Source organism: Fundulus heteroclitus, chromosome 16 (genome assembly GCF_011125445.2).
Source record: "Fundulus heteroclitus isolate FHET01 chromosome 16, MU-UCD_Fhet_4.1, whole genome shotgun sequence".
NCBI classification, from domain to species: domain Eukaryota; kingdom Metazoa; phylum Chordata; class Actinopteri; order Cyprinodontiformes; family Fundulidae; genus Fundulus; species Fundulus heteroclitus.
The window spans coordinates 34,522,006-34,538,629 of record NC_046376.1 but is presented as its reverse complement, the minus strand read 5'-3'; the positions used below and the strand labels follow the sequence as shown (position 1 = coordinate 34,538,629).

General features: G+C 39.5%; 1 protein-coding gene across 2 annotated transcripts in view; it reads right to left on the bottom strand.

Annotated features, from left to right (window-relative positions):
• Window positions 1-16,624, bottom strand: part of abcc1 (ATP-binding cassette, sub-family C (CFTR/MRP), member 1) — a 51,328-nt gene that overhangs the window by 15,581 nt on the left and 19,123 nt on the right. For both annotated transcript variants that reach the window (XM_012860936.3, XM_012860927.3), the window contains exons 7-18: window positions 15,305-15,436; window positions 14,301-14,528; window positions 12,423-12,600; window positions 10,488-10,649; window positions 10,271-10,363; window positions 9,969-10,172; window positions 9,678-9,824; window positions 7,931-8,018; window positions 4,844-4,913; window positions 4,575-4,701; window positions 1,987-2,163; window positions 1,561-1,728 (exon numbers count right to left, since the gene is read on the bottom strand). In XM_012860936.3, coding sequence (XP_012716390.2) covers window positions 1,561-1,728; window positions 1,987-2,163; window positions 4,575-4,701; window positions 4,844-4,913; window positions 7,931-8,018; window positions 9,678-9,824; window positions 9,969-10,172; window positions 10,271-10,363; window positions 10,488-10,649; window positions 12,423-12,600; window positions 14,301-14,528; window positions 15,305-15,436 — 1,774 coding nt within the window. The remainder of the gene's footprint in view (window positions 1-1,560; window positions 1,729-1,986; window positions 2,164-4,574; window positions 4,702-4,843; window positions 4,914-7,930; window positions 8,019-9,677; window positions 9,825-9,968; window positions 10,173-10,270; window positions 10,364-10,487; window positions 10,650-12,422; window positions 12,601-14,300; window positions 14,529-15,304; window positions 15,437-16,624) is intronic.

The window sequence follows — 16,624 nt, the reverse complement described above, 5'->3', positions numbered from 1 at the left end:
TGTTTTCTCCATCCTCAGCATTGTAAGCATACGCTAAAAGCTTCTGTAACAGTAATATTGCTAGAGAATCAAAAACTAAAAATCAAACAACCAGCACAGAGTGTCTGTCACACAGATTGGCACCAATTAATTCTGATCATCCTTTCTCAGTTTCTTCTGTACGGCTCTCAGCTCCTCTTCCTTTTCTGATCTAAAGGTTTAATTCCTTCTCTGTAGGGAGAGCCTTCATTTGAGGGTAGAGCCAGGGCTTGTTATAGAAGAACCATGAGGGTTACATGGCAGAGTGCTGAGGGGGGAAAAACTCTAGTGATTTATTGTGCTTGGAGTCAGCTGGTGTGTGGCATGCTGCTGAAGTAATGGTGTCATATTATCTACCCCCCCGGTAGATGGTATGGCACCATGCAGACAGCTCAATGTCTTTTCTCTGAAGTCTAATTCAACGAAGGCTCAATCTTTCTTGTTTGGCAGTTCCTTCCTTTCACTGAAATACCAGGGTTTGGCATTAGGGAAGGATCTCGCTGTTTAAGTGGGAATGTTGTTGTCCACACTGCCAGCTACATGGAGATGACTGAGTTTGTGATCGATTAAATAAACATCTAAGAGCATCCCAGTCTGGACTCCAAACTAGCTTGTGATCCGATTTGCCACTAGGAGGTCCTGTGATGGAGATGTACTGCATTTAACCCTGACATCTGGATGAAACAAATCACACTTTTTTTCTTCCGGTATAGCAGCGAGCAAGCTGGGGAAACGTGTGTAGCAGAGAGTGGGGCCTGGTTAAAATCTCCAAATATTGTCACAAACACATTTGAATGTTGTGTCTGTAGTTTAGCAACAAGTAAGTTGATAACCTCGTATGCAGTGGCAACAGCCGACGGTGGAATTCATACGGTTGCAAAAATAAAAAAAATTGTGATCTTTCTTAGAAATACTAACAGTTCAATAGCAGTAGCATATATGATAAAAAAATACAAATAATAAATCAGGATGAAAATAACAAAGCCGCTTGAAGATGCTGCCTTTATAGTTTTACTTTTATAATAAATATGCAAAAAGTCAATAAAAAATAAAACAATTATATTTTCCGGAAGAGGTTGAAGAAGTCGTAGCCCTTCTGTTTCAGACAATAGGAGCACCACCATCTCCTGACACCCAAACAGGAGGGGGAGCTGTAGCAATAATAAGACATTTATATTTGTATATCTTCTTATTTATTTCTAGTCGTTGCAAGATCTTTTGACAGTCAGCTAAGTTTAAAATCAGCTAAGTTTAAAATAGAAATTTTTAAACTCTCTTGAAGGTGTCCTCACTCCAGATAGGATTTCCATTTTATTCACTTTATCCACTTCATGCAGATAGACGCAGATACAGACTCTTCTAGTGTTTAGCAATGGAAAGTCTGGAAACAAACAACACCGGTACTAGGCTAGCCCTAGCACAGCACAGGAACTGGTTTGAAATCATAGCTCTCTGCATCATTCTAACTTTTTTCCTACTGTACCAGAGAATGATGACTTATAAAAGCAAAGACCAAAGGATGATCCATGTTGGTCCACCCACCTTGTCCTTCAGTATGCCCTGCGGGCCGATGACATGATCAAAGATGTGTTTTCCCACATGAGCATCAACAGCAGACAGAGGGTCATCCAGCAGGTAGACAGCACGGTCACAATACACCGCCCTGGCCAGGCTCAGCCTTTGCTTCTGGCCACCAGACAGATTTACTCCCTATAACAGAACAGAAAAGGAGCTAAAATTATACAGTTTAGACAAGGAGTTATAAACGATTACTTAAAGAGAGGGCCACAAGCCTACAGCTGTTTAAATGCGTTTTTTCACAAGACGCATTTACATGTGACTCGATTAGAAGGTATAGGGAAAGAATCAGATGGTATAAGTTGTTAAAGAGTCAAAGACATCATTTCCACTGCATAAACAAGGTGTTAAATTATTGGTTAAGTGGACGGAGGGACCCTCAGTCTGTACCTTCTCCCCAATCTCGGTTTCATCTCCTGCAGGGAGTATCTCCAGGTCCGGCTGGAGAGCACATGCCTCCACCACTTGGTTGTACCAGTCCTCCCTCTTCCCCTGACCAAACACGATGTTCTCCTTCAGTGTGGAGTTCTGGATCCAGGCCTGTTGTGGAACATAGGCCACAGAACCCTAAAAGCAACACATAAAAAAAGCTTTGTTTTCAGTGTCAAGCTCACATTATTACTATTAATACTGTTGTTATTGCAGATAAGACCGTCTGCAGGACCTTTGCTTTAAACCAATGATTTAAAACACAGTTCTTCGCTAAAGGAATTCCAGACCATAAACTTGTCACATTATAACCATAAAACTCTATGCATTTAATTACTGGTTTTTTATCCAATGGCCTGGAAGCAGCCTTCCATGCAAAGCTGGTGAACTCAGTGAAACTCCTGAGCTTTGTAGAAATCAGCTCTGGACATTTGGTGAAGTTTAATGGCCAGCCTGTCTCCTGCTCTGTGACACCGTCATGGCTGATCCATATGTGTTTACTGTTGAAACAAGGACCTAAAACCCTCAACTTCACACTGAAATGAAATTTTGTGGTCCCAATTAGGAGATGGGATCCTAATTCCCGACCAGTTTGTTGCCTTTTAGATATTTTAAATCTGCTGCCACATTAGACCTCTGAGGAATTTATTGGTGCAAATTTGGTGAATAATGGTGATAATTTTGGTGAAATTATCACCATCCTCTCCCTGTACATTTTAGTACAGACCAAGGTTGTTCACAATATTACAATTTCAAACACGATTTCAATACCAAAAAAAGTATTTGATACTTGATACCATTTTCGATCCAGTGGCACTATTTTTTCGAAAGCACAGAGTTTTTTCATGGTTAAGTGCAATATATATATATATATATATATATATATATATATATATATATATATATATATATATATATATATATATATATATATATATATATATATATATATATTTTTTTTTTTTTTTTACAAATCACAAACTTAACTTAAATTTTCTTGATTAGCATAAAAAAGTAGAGGGATCTATGGAGGATTGAAACTGAAATAATTAAAAATAAAAGCAGAAACACAAATGGGCCAATAAATGTATCACTACAAGGTTGCTCCTAGTGACTTGAAAGTGCTTAAATTAATGTGTTGGAAATAAACATAGAAAAAAAACAGATAATCAATTTTAATTAAAAACATGCGGTCAATATATTTTTTAACAGTCATATAAAATTACATTAACTTATTGCTAATTTTATTAATTAATTGGTACATTTTAAGTGTATTGGTTTATTTATTGGCCAATTTACATATTTCCAGTTTTCTTTTTATTTCTGTCAGTGTTGGCCGTCCTTTAGAAACATATAGAATTTAAGTAAAACAGAACAGATAACACTAATAGTGTAAGCGTTAATATCTTTTATGAAAGTTATCCATGTTTGATTTAGTCATACAATTATTGTGTTATCTTCTTTATCTTCATCTTTAATGTGTCACTGTGTGCTTTAATTTACTTGTCAATTAGTTGATGATGCAAATAAAGTTTACTACTAAGGGACAACTATCATTTTATACAAAAAATAATTATTTTATAGTGAAACTAAGGATTATTCAGCAGCAGCCCTCTACAATTTCTGTCTTTTTGGCCATTTTGCACAATATTTTCTTTAGTGATTCATCACAGCAACAGGGATGATCGTTACGGGTTCTGACATTTTTCTACTATAATTGTCAGTTTCAGTCTGGCTCCACAGTAACGTCTGTAATAGGCCGCCTTCACCTCCAATATCTTTACAGCTAAATGGAGGAGTAATGGAGGGAGGCGTACTGGTTTCTTTCATCACTTGACTGTTTATTAGCTGAATGTACCGCAGCAGGAGCGTTGCATGGCGCCGCTGTGCAGATTGAAGGAGTCGCTCAGAGACCAACAGAACCCCGCCACCAGGCTGTCCGTCAAGCTAATAACAGCTAGCGTTAGCTTGTTGTTCAGGAGGATGACAGACTTACTGACTTTTTTATGCTCAAACATCCATTACGTATAGTTAGCTTAGCATGTAGCATTGTTAGCTTAGCATGCAGCACTGTTAAGTATATTTGTTCCTGACGGCCTGCCCTTTTTAAGGAGCGTTCCTCCGAACAACACTTTTGTGTTGTCTTGTTGCTAAAGAGGGCCTCGTGGTTTTTTTGGCTGTACTCGACAAGTTAGAGTGGCTGCAGAAAGCCTCTGTTGTTGTAACGCTACTGTTGAAAGAGGTGCAACATCAGCAAATATGAACGGGTCAGTTTATATAGATTTTGATGCAAATCAGTATGTTTGAATAATAAAAAAATTTAGTGTGGTTATTTTGACAAACCTAGTGCAAAGACACTTGGTTCAGAAAAGTGGACCACAATAAGATTAGGGTTACTTGGTACACATCAATATTTTGGGAACATAAACGTGAGACCAGCCTTGCCAAGGTGAACCAAGTTACGCAGCGCCAGGGTTGGGTTCAATGTGTGCTCTCTAGTGTATATGTGTCTTTACTCTGTGCCAGTGTGAAAGAGTAAGAACAGTCACCTTCACAGCCACAACTCCTTCAAGTTTGTCCATCTCTCCCAGGAGGGCAGAGAGCAGTGAGGACTTTCCTGAGCCAACGTGTCCCACCACTGCTACCAACGAGCCTTCTGGGATGCAAACATTCAGCCTGAACACAGACACATGTAGACACAAAGAGAAGAGAAATTGTCTCATTTTTTTATTTTATTCATTAAATAACTCAAAACCTTTCATGTTTTTAAATACATGGCAAAAGACAAGATAAACTGCTGAGGGCCAATGGGACCTACCTCTTGAGTGTTGGTGTTTCAGTTTTGGACCAGCTGAAGACTCCATCTACTATAGAGATGCTTTGTGCAGCTGGGGGAATTAAAACAACATAAATCAATTTAAATAAATAAATCAATCACTAAAAAACAAATCTGTAGTCATACAGAAATGTCAGTACTTGTTGGCCAGGTTAGGAAATATTTCTGATCTGATTGTGTTTTTCATTTAACAGAATGTGAAAAATAAAGTTAATGACTGTGTCCCCCCCTAAAAAGTAGCAGACCAGCTTAGAGGCTATGGCCTTATTGACAGTGAGGAACAGAGCAACTCTAAACCATCTCTCTCATTGTCAGGGTACTGGTGATTCCTGGATTCACTGTGTAGGTCTCCTCTTAGTCTATGTTGACAATGTGTTACAGGTGGCGTCACCACAAAAATGAATGCATGGGACATGACCTATAGGTTGGATATGGTTCTTTGTGATCTGTACAGATAAGAAGTATTACATTAAAACAAGAAAACTCCTCGAAGTACCAAAAGACTCCCTTTTACTGTTGTAGGGGTCTGCTCAGTTACAGCTGGGCATCACAATGAAGAAAATATGATGGGCGCTGGAATAACGGCGCCCATCATACTTGGGGTGACGGTGGCGCAAGAGTTAGGGAGTTCATCTTGTAATTGCTGGGTTGCCGTCTGAGTCGTTGTGTCCTTGGGCAAGACATTTCACCCGCATTGCCTGCTGGCGGTGGTCAGAGGGCCCGGTAGTGCTGCTGTATGGCAGCCTCGCTTCTGTCAGTCTGCCCCAGGGCAGCTGTGGCTACAAACATAGCTCACCACCATTAGGGTGTGAATGGGTGAGCGACTGACTGCAGTGTAAAGCACTTTGGGGTTATCAGACTTGATTTAGACATTCACCATTACTTGGAAGTTGGAATATCCAAGTAGGAACATTACCTAGAAACAGCCCCTTGAGGTAAGTATTCCAACATGCAAAGTCAACGATCCCTGATCAAACCTGAGTTTAATATCTAATATGACTGCTGTGTGGATAAAACATAGTAAAACATACCAAAAACAACTTATATTGCTAGCTGCAGTTTGTCCGGTCACCGAAAACAACATCTATAGCAAATCAAACTTGTTTCCTAAGATTCGTTATTGTCACTGTGTGTTACCGTGGTGAAATTCTTTTCAGGATACTCTGCCTTAGAGTACATACAACAAACAACATGTAATAAACAATGTGTACAGATTTTTTTTCTGTTTGTTTTTCCCGACATGTAGCTGCAACTTGGTTTGGTTGATGACATTTCCAAAAGAGACTTCTGATTTAGGAAGAGGATAAACGGTAAATCGCCTGGATTTATAAAGCACTTTAGTAGTCATGAGGGCTAGCACCACTCAGCCCAGAACAACAGGAGAACGTCCAGCAGAACCAGAACCAAGCTTGGTGTGAACTGCCATCTGCCATGACTGGCTGGAGGTTTGAGAAGACCGATAATACACAGCGCTGATCCAGGAATACTTGCCATTTTGTACTGACAACATTCAGTATAATGTGATACAGACGAGGCAATACACATTAAAGTTTATTATTTCAGTATGAAAAGGAAATAAGAAGAACTACAAAAGGGGTAAAAAGGTTTCAGAATCTAAGCTGTATTTTCTGAGATATTTCAGTGACAGACAGTGAATCAGACCCATTATTCTTCAAAGGAGCATAGCCAGGTTAGTTGACTTCATTTTAATTTATACCTCGGTTGCATACAAAGTTTTTATGAAAGATTATCATGTCCTGCTGACAAATTAGTTGTTATTTTGGTGTTTTATGCTTTGTTATTGTTCAATTTGTTATTAAATATAGCCTTGTGCTTTTATTTTTAATAACTGAAGTACGTTACTGCGCATGCGCAACAGGGGATGAAAAAAAGAAGCAACTAACGGCTATTAGCATCGCCCAGCGAAACAATAAAGAATGGTCCAAGATCCAGTGTAAAAAAACACTAAAAAAATATGACTCCAAGAGGGAAAAGACTGGAATGTTGCTGGGAATACAGTATGACCATCGGTGTTCACTAAAGCGGACGCTAAACCTGCCGAATGCTCAGATTTGACTGCAGAGTTGATTGACGTGAGTAAACGTTCTGATATGAGGCTCTTAAAGTTGCTGTAGATTGATGTTTTTAATTATTAGCAGTTGGTCTTCGATCACGCGGGGCTGCCGCTTTACTGCGAGACATTTCAGAGGGTCAGACTCGGTCAGGCATTATTTACAAGCAAACTTCATCATGCCTGGCGCTTAGACTACATTTAGCATCAAAAAGGACTATCAAAACATTATCTGGATGGAGGCTTGGTTTTTATAACCTTATTTTATCATGATCAAACAGTTTGTAGTCTTTTTTTAAGCACATATTGTGGGTATGTATCTTTAAATATTTGGTTTGACAAAAGCTGCTTATTCAAATCAAGTTTTTTCAAAAGATGGTGCATTTTTACATTGATATAAAATTTGCATCATTTGTTTTAGCCGGGCTAATAAATACAGACAATTCTGTCTACAACCTGGAGGAATCTACTGTATTTATAGACACAATCAGCCAAAAAAATTACAAAACCATATCACAACAAATAAAAGCTACCCCAGTCTTTTGGACAGTGGGACAAAGCTTCTACCCAAAACAAAAAATATAAGCAGCGTTTTGCCTAACATTATCCAAGGGATTCTGCGAGCAGAATCTGCAGCGCAGTTTGAAAAGTGGAGTCATACTTTCCAGCACTTTCTATCAGCTTGCTGCTTTGTTGGACTAGCAGCTCCTCACGTCATTACACACAGCAATGCACGCTGCTGTGTTCATGTTCGGCATGGAAAATCGACTACTCCTCCGCTCCCTCGGTGTCACAGTGACGCGTTTTGGTGCCAAAACATGGTACCGTTTGATTTTATGTGAATCGGTAACCGGTAGTACCGACAGGATTCGGCCGGTGCCTAGAAAGTACCAAATTCAGTACCCATCCCTACCCATGAGACAGTGTTTGTCTGTAGAATCTTAAAGAGGGTTTGCATTTTGTGTTGGCAAGTAGACGACACATCAGAGGGGACTTACAACCAGCCAGTGTTGTGTGCTCCACGCTGTCTAGTTGAAGCTCCTCATTTGACAGAAACGCTCGCAGCCGCTTCAGGGACACACTGACCTGAAAACAGACAATCAAAGCTAAGCACTCTTGGACTTCCTTCTTTTATTATTAGTTGGAGATGAAACTAAACACTGTGTAAGAACAATTATGAACATAACTTTCCAATTTTATTGTCTTAATAAAAATAAGTCTTTGTACAAAACAGCTGTCCGCCTTAGCTAAAGAAAAAGGGCTCAGACTAGGGCCGTCACCAATGATTATTTTAGTAATGAATTACTCTATTAATTATTCTAACAATTAATCAACTAATTACACAAAATAAATTGTCACTTTCAGCAGATTCTTCACTTAATTTGGCTATTTTTATGAGTAACAGAAATGCATGAATAATGCAAATTAAAAAAATCATTTAATTTCTTTTATGAATAATAAAATTAAAAGATCTGCAGCTCAAATATTCAAGTCAGCTTACAGTAAAGATCATTTAAGTCATCAATTAAAAATAACTTTTATATAGTCTTTTTCTTACATTTGATATAGTTTTAAAAAGCTATGAAATAAAATGGTTGAATTATTCTGCACTATAAGCACCACTACATTATTCAGGTTTTTTTTTTTTAATTATGGTATTTTTAACTATAAGGTGCATTTAAAATCCTTAAATTTTCTCAAAAATTGATGGTGCGCCTTATAATCCGATGCACCTTATATATGCTCACCGTTGTGCTTACCCACTGATTTTATGTGGTACAATGCGCTCAAAAATCTGTTAAAATGTGTAAGTACGACTTTAGTTAGCAATGAAGCCGCTCTACTCAATGGATATTACGGTACACTATGTCACTACATGACAGGACCCCTGAGCCGTCTACAAGAATGCCTGACTGTAATGTCTAAACTAGAAGTGCATTCATGTAAGGCAGCCCGTGCTCTAGCACACGCTAGCAACAATAAACCTAGTAAGGTAATTCAATATAAAAGTTATGTTTATTTTGTCGTTATGTTAGAAACAGGGCAGTGTAGTCCAGCTACTCTGTCCTCCCAACAGAGACGGATAGCTCTCCAGGAGAGAGCTGTTTAAGGTGACCAGATTTGATTTCTCTAGTGAAAACTGGGGACGTCTCTGATTTTGTTAAGCACAGAATCTCTGCCTGGGGGTTGGTTAGTTTTGTGTGAACTGCAACGTCGACAGGGCGGGGAAGGTGTGCTTTGGCAAAGCGGCAGGACCGGGTAAACACCTCTTGTTGCGCTAAACTATATTTAACTCCATCATGATACACTGAAATCGGGAACATTTCCGGGGACAGCTTTTGCCGGGGACAGGTCATCTAAAACAGGGTCTGTCCCCAGAAGTCGGAGACATCAGGTCACCCTACCGGAGGGACGGAGTGATATTACACACTTGGGAAGAATATGTAATCTATATATCCAAATAAAATATTTTATAAGTAAAATAATCAATATGTTGTGTGGAAGGGGAGTGGTGGTCTGGTGTTTAGAGCAGGTGTTTGAGTCTTGGAGAGGCCACAAGTTGCCCGGTTGGAATCCCACAGACTGCCAACTATGGGTCCCTGAGCAACAGCCTTAGCTCCAGAATGCTTCCTGGGCGGCACAGAAATAGCTGGCATGGACTCGGTTGTCTTTCAAGGTGAGGTGTGTGAAATGCAAACAATACACAGCAGTGAGCGCTAAACAGAGGACTGGAGGCACACCAACCTGCACAATGCTACTGATGACAAAGGGCAGCATGTTGAGAGGAAAACGCAGGATGTTGAAAAGCGCCAGTGACACAAAGGCCTTCTGAGCGTCGAGCACGTTCTCTTCATCAATGAGGACGTACACAGCAAAAGTGGACAGGGCAACCTGTAGGGCAGGACAGTGATAACACTCCAAATTATTTTAATCCTGAAATGTTTTTATTCACAGAGAAGTTGGATGATGGACTGGTGTGTGTGGTTTTTTTTTAGAAAGCCGTGATGAACTTCATTCCCCCGGAGCAGGACTCACCAGGAAGGGAGCACAGACCCAGGTGAAGGTGGACACGGCGCCCAGATAAGCAGCCTTCTTCAGCACGCGCAGCTCGCTCTCCCGTATGGCCGTCACCTTTTCCTTAAAGGCCAGTTCCCAGGCGTAGAGCTTCAGCACCTTGATGCCATTCAGCATCTCATTCATCAGTTTAATGCGGTTGTCCTTGCTCTTCATCTGAGCCACCTGTTCAACACATGGCAACGTGTGATGGAGGCATGACATGAGCCCAACCATTCCATGTCACTAGGACAATCAGAGTGATGTATTGTGTGATGGTTTACCTGGTAGGTTTTCGTTTTCATGGCAATCACAGCATTAATTGGAACCATCAGAACCATCACAGCCACTCCAGCCAGAACAGATGGACCCAGGTTCTGTAAAGCAACAAATAAACACAAAGAAAAGAGCGATTTGTCCTCAAGAAATAATGACAGGAAAGCATCAGCAATCGATAATTTCCAGTCCTCAAGGAGGGCTTTTCAGTTTGTGTAATTTTACCTGCCAGAGGAAATAGAGGGCTAGCACCACCTGCAGAGGGGCAGACCAAACCATATTGATGTATGTTACGAGGTCCATGAAGCGCTGAGCGTCCACTGACATCAGATTGACGATTTCTCCCACTGTCGACGTGCGCCGTGCTGCATTGCTTATGACCAAGGCCTGAAAGAATGAATCCAGAAAGTGACACCAGTAAAAACAAAAAATGCTTGCTTGAAAATAAAAAATAAAAAATATTTTTGTACACTTTTCACAATTGGAATGAAAACATGCTGGTGCCATAAATGTTAAACTGTCCAATAATGGCTAAATCACTAAACATAACGCCCTGATGTTTACACAATATGTAAACAAATGTGTAAATAAAGAAATATTTCATGCCGAAACATATATATTCTTGCTTCTTAAACAAAGATAGACATGGTATTAAACATTTACATATAAAGTAAATTTTACATTTTAATAAACTCACAAGTTTTATTACTTTTTTCACTCTCACACACATCTAATCCTGAGCTTTCACACCAAAACAATAATTTCTTCGTATATTTTTGCATGCTGTTTATATCCATATTCATACAATTTAAAGCCTGGAAAACAGTTTACAATTTCCAGGTCATTTCAGAGTCTTACACTTTGCTTGCAACGGGTTCAGGAGCTTAATACCCTTGAAAGAGAACTGTTTAGCACAGCTTCATGTGCTGACACTAACTCCAGGGTAGTTCATTTGGCAATGTGATTCAGCCTTAGTTTGTAAAATACAGAGACAACAAATTAATAAGCATTAAAGTATGGTTTATGGGTTGGGTTTCTGGACTGTTAAAAACTCATCTTCAGAACCAATCTCTGTTCAAAATGGTGATCTGCACCGCGTAATCTACTTTCAGCAGTTATCACCGGTTATTGCACCATAAACTGCAGAAAACAACAACATTGCTCCCTCTGCCTTTACTCCCATTGGCTCCTATGTCAGGATTCGCTCCAGCTCGTAATGAGGCGGAGGGATATTTCAGATGGTTATTCTCAAAGTGTCTGTAGTGCAAGCAGGTCTCTTAATAACTCGTGTTTATCGTCACTTATTGTAGAGCCCAAATAAGCGACTTCACTTTCAGAAACAAGCCCAAAAAACTGCAACCCGCAACTCATGAAATTTACAAGTGATTTTAGAAAAAAAGAAGCCCAAAGTCGCATGAAATAAGCCACTTGGCCACAGTGAGCACGGGTCTGTTTTGCTACAGTCTCTAGCATTGTTGGAACTAAGGAAGGCGCCGAGGGTAAAAAAAACACAACAAAAAAACAACAACGACAACAGTCTGGAGAGTACTGCAAGGAAAAAAAACATTAACGCGCGTCAAAAAAGGTTGCCGTTATGGACTAAGACATACATACACAGTCTTGTAGAAGCATCTCCAGGCTAAAAAGCCTGGCTTTTTTACCTATTCTGTTATATTTCAAACTGTAATTTAAATGTGTAATATTTTATATGATGGATCTAAAACAGTCTAAGCTGATTAAGTGAAATTATAAATGTATCCAGTAAAAAGTATTTTTTATTCATCAAAATTGCCATGTGCATATGTACCACCCCCCTTTGCAATGAAGCCCCTAGCTGGAGTTAGACTGATTACATTACACACAACTGGACTCTGTTTACTAATTAGGAAGCTAATGAACTCAACTAACTGCAATGGCAGTTATGAAGGTGTAGTTGAGTAGGGGGAGCCAAATGCCCTTTTAAATTTTTATTGAAAAAAAGATGTATTATTCTAATTCCACTTCACAGTTATGTATTACATTGTCTTGTCTGTGTAAAAGTTCAATGTGTATGAACATTTTTTTTATTTCTGCATTGAGAAGTTATTTATTCTTATAACTTCATTATATGCAGAGAGGATTCTAAAACTCTAAACACAGTGCTGGTGATGGTGTCAGTACCTTTCTGTAGACGGCCCCGATGATGGCAGTCCGCAGACGCATGCCTGAGACAAAGCAGACATGAAAGTACCTCTGAAGAATCAGCGACTGCACACAAGTGCATATGAAGAGCAGAGCGGTGTAAAAAAAGCCCTGCCAGGAGGGGGCGCTGGAGTCATTCACAAAGCGTATAAGCAATCTGGTGGAATCAAGCAAAAAGACAACATTTTGGAGATGGTTTAGTCAGAGCCAAAATTATCAAAGGATTTGTTTCTTCCATGAACAGCGTTTCTGCAAGAACATTTCCAGTCTTGTTCTAAAGTACTTGTACTGTAACAGCCATGGATGCTGCGTCACCTTTTCTTCATGCATGCCTGAAGAAAAGGTGGCTTCTTCTGTGTGAAATGTAGTGTCACATGACCTGTCAGTGTAAACACCTTTCCTGAAAGGCCCCAGAGGCTGCAGCACCACTAAGCAAGAGGCACCACACCATGACGACAAAGAAGCTCTCCATACAACTCAGGGACAACGTTGTTGAGGAGTAAAAGTCAGGGTGGAGTTATAAAAAAAAAAAAAAAAGCCAAGTCCCTGGACTACCATCAAACCTATCATCTTCAAATGGAAAGTACATGGTACCACAACAAACCTGCCAAAAGAGAAGTGCCAGCAGGACAATGACCTGAAGCACACCGATATGGGTTTGAGGTGAAACATTTCATTTTATTGTGAGTCAAAGCCAAAGTCCATACCTCAATCCAATGGTTTGTAGATCTTTGTTCACAAGTGAGACCATCCAGCATGAAGGAGCTGGAGCAGTTTAGCCTTAAAAAATGGGCAAGTATCCCAAAGGGCAGATGTGGCGAGCTCAGAGCTTGGTCCAAAGACACTTAAAGCTGAAGTTGTTGAAAAAGGCTCTATGGAGTTCTGACTTTAAAAGGTTGGTAATCCTGTTCAGAAGCACTTTTTGCTATAGTGGGTACAACTGCCCCTTCATCCTGAAAGTAGTCAATACATTATGTTTTCAGAACAAATGAATAAATGTTTTTTGTTAAATAATCTCTGAGAGCTGCAGGCCTGTAAAATCTCTGGAGGATTGGTTCCGCCCTCACCTCTGTCTCTCAAGTTCTGGGGGGGGATCACCTTATCTATTGGTTGTCCCACATGCCAATCATTCTGAAGAGCTCAAGTAAAGCCAGTGTGTGTTCTAGTTCCTTGTTAGTTTCCACTTGCTGGTTGTGCATGAGCACTTCTAGTGTTTATGTATCCAGTTAGCTTAGCGGTTAGCTTCGGTGTTAGCAATTCATTGTAGCTCTGCTGCTCTCACTGGCTACTTAGAACATGGATGAGAGCCACAAGAAGGAAACCATGTACACATTTCTGAAATGAAGAGGAATGCCTCAGTAGAAAGAAAAGACCAGTGTGGATTTCGGAGATCCACACTGGTGGATCTCCGAAATCCACACTGGATTTCGGAGATCTCCAAGACAACTACATCTCCAAAGCTGTAGGCATGTTCTGTCAATAAAATGGTGCAAATTGTCAAAAAAATAATCCATTTTAATTCCAGGTTTTGAGGCAACAAAATATGAAAGGGGGTGAATACTTTTGCAAGGCAAGGGATAAATAAATTGAACTAAATTGATGGAGCTTCATAGGATTCTGTGATTGGGCGGACACATCAGCTCTGTATGCTTCCTGTTTTGAAGCACTTCACAAAGTAAAGTGAGGTTTTAGGACCACATTCTTTAAATAGGACAAAAGACAGAATAACACCATCTCTGAGCACGACTCAGAAAATAGACCATGTAATGAATACAAAATTAATCCACTAAGCAATGCTACCAATAGTGTGTCACAGTTTAAAAAAGTAAATATCAAGGCAAAAACCAGCTTTCTCACCTTAGGATCTCAGGCCCAACAAACATAAGAACGTCCTGGATGATTTTATAGAGGCAGGAGATGAGAAAGTAGGGTCCGAAGGTCAGGCACAGTGCCCAGAGCAGGGAGGGCTCTTTAGTTTTCCTGGGGGTCTTTATGAGCAGGATTTCAGACTCTTCTACAGGTTGGCCTTCTCTGCTCTCACCATGAGGGGCCCGCTTAGGAGAGTATACAGTTCGCTGCTCTGTCCTGGTGAAGACAGAATGGACGGAACAAAAAGAGCTTTCACAAACAAGACTTAGAAAAACACATGGGATATTTTATAACACGCTGCCTTGCAAAAATACTCATACCGCTTGAGCGTCGTCAACCACAAACGTGTGTATGTTATTAGGATTTTGAAAGAGGGACCAAACCAAAGTAAGTGTTAGTAGAAAGAAATTGATACATGGTTTTCACAGCATCTGTACACACAGCTCTGTACATCCAGCTCTCCTGAGCCAGTCAGTACGCTCAGTCAGGATCACCTTTCAGCAGGAGGTCTTTCTTGGTATGTCTACCAACTTTGAACATCTACAGACTGATTTCCCCCCCCCCCATTCTTTTTTAGCCTGACTATGCCAGTCTAACACATGATTATGCTTCGATCTAAACCATCCCATAGTATCTCTGGCTCTATATTGCACCATTATCTTTGCTCCTCACCATTAGGCACTACTCTGTGTTGCTCTAGCACATACAAACATACTAAAATACTTTTCCAATATGGGGTTTGAATGTGACAAAACATGAAGACGTTCAAGTAATATGAATACTTTGCCAAGGCACCAAGTGTGAATGCAGTACAAAAACTTTAGTGATTCTTGTTGAATAACTAAAGAAAATTATATGTTCTGGGTTTAATGAAATGAGGCAACACGTCATGTAGAAGCTGCTGAAAGCATCAAAAAAGGTTGGTGCCTAGACGCAGAGATTAACCAAGTTTACGCTGTTTAACAATGTTAAACATTTATCTTCTTGCTGACCTCTTGACTTTTTGGCACTCCGAGTTCCAGCGATGAACCAGCTGTGGCACCACTTTTTGGGAGCAGTCCTCTGGGTTTAAAGACCAAAGATCTTTTTCCTCCAGTGGGCGTCTGTACCCGACCATCATCATCCTGGGAGAGAAAACGGGAGGCCAACACTTTAACGCAAATGATTTAAATTTAAAAAGGTATAATGTGAGACTTATGTACAACAAGGCAAATGGTCATTTGCACAATATAGAGCAACGTCAACGGCAGCATTGACATGAGCCGTTCCGGAATCAATTGCCCACATTTGACTCCTCTGACCAATATTGTGAAACATGTCTGTAACATTAGATTGAGTTGAAATAATCTTCATCCCAGCTGCTCTGACCAGCAAACATCTAAATTGATTTTTTCCCCACCTTTTTTCACAAATACTGGGATACTTTCCTATAAGAACTTAAAAGTGTCTCCTGTGACTGGTCCCAGGTTTGGCTCATTTGAATGTTGGATTATAGATAAGTTGTTAAATTCCCACTTTTTCAGTTGCTGTTTATTGTCCACCCAAGAACAATAACTTTCGAGATAGTTTCTACCCTTTTCACATTAATTTGTTCTGAATCTCCAAATTTGATTTACTGGGTTATTTTAATGTTCAAATGAACAACACGATACACACTTTAAGGACTTTATATCAAGCCTCGACAGCTTTGGACTTACACAATTCTATTGACATTCTTGATCTAGTTCGTTGTTCTTGTGTAGCTCCTTCTCAGTGTGCTGCATCCAATCTTAATGTTAATCTGCAAATTTCTAGACCAGAGTTGCCTCACTGTATATCTTTTTGTATCACCAAGAAAATTAAAGCTGAAGTAGGCAAGTTTTGTATAAATTATTTTTTTTACATATTTAACAAATATAAAAATTGTTAAATTAAACAGTTTTAATAATAATAATAATAATAATAATAATAATAATAATAATAATAATAATAATAATAATAATACTTTGGACTTGTAATGCACTTTATATTTAAAAAAAAAAATCCCAAAGTGCTACATAGTAAAACGGGTAAGTGCTAAAAAAATAAAAACAAAGCAAAAGAAAGAGTTCAATTAAAAGCTCTTCTAAAAAGGTGGGTTTTAAGGCCAAATTTGACCTATTTTACAGGTTATTTAACAAATAACCTCCAGGAAATTTCTATGCTATCTTTTCATATCCAAAATACTTGAAAACAGTTGCAGCTTTCAGGTTTCAACCTTCCAGTAAAATTATTTTAAGAACCTCAGTCTGGCTCCCTCCACAGGACTGAGACAGCTTATGTTAAAATCACCA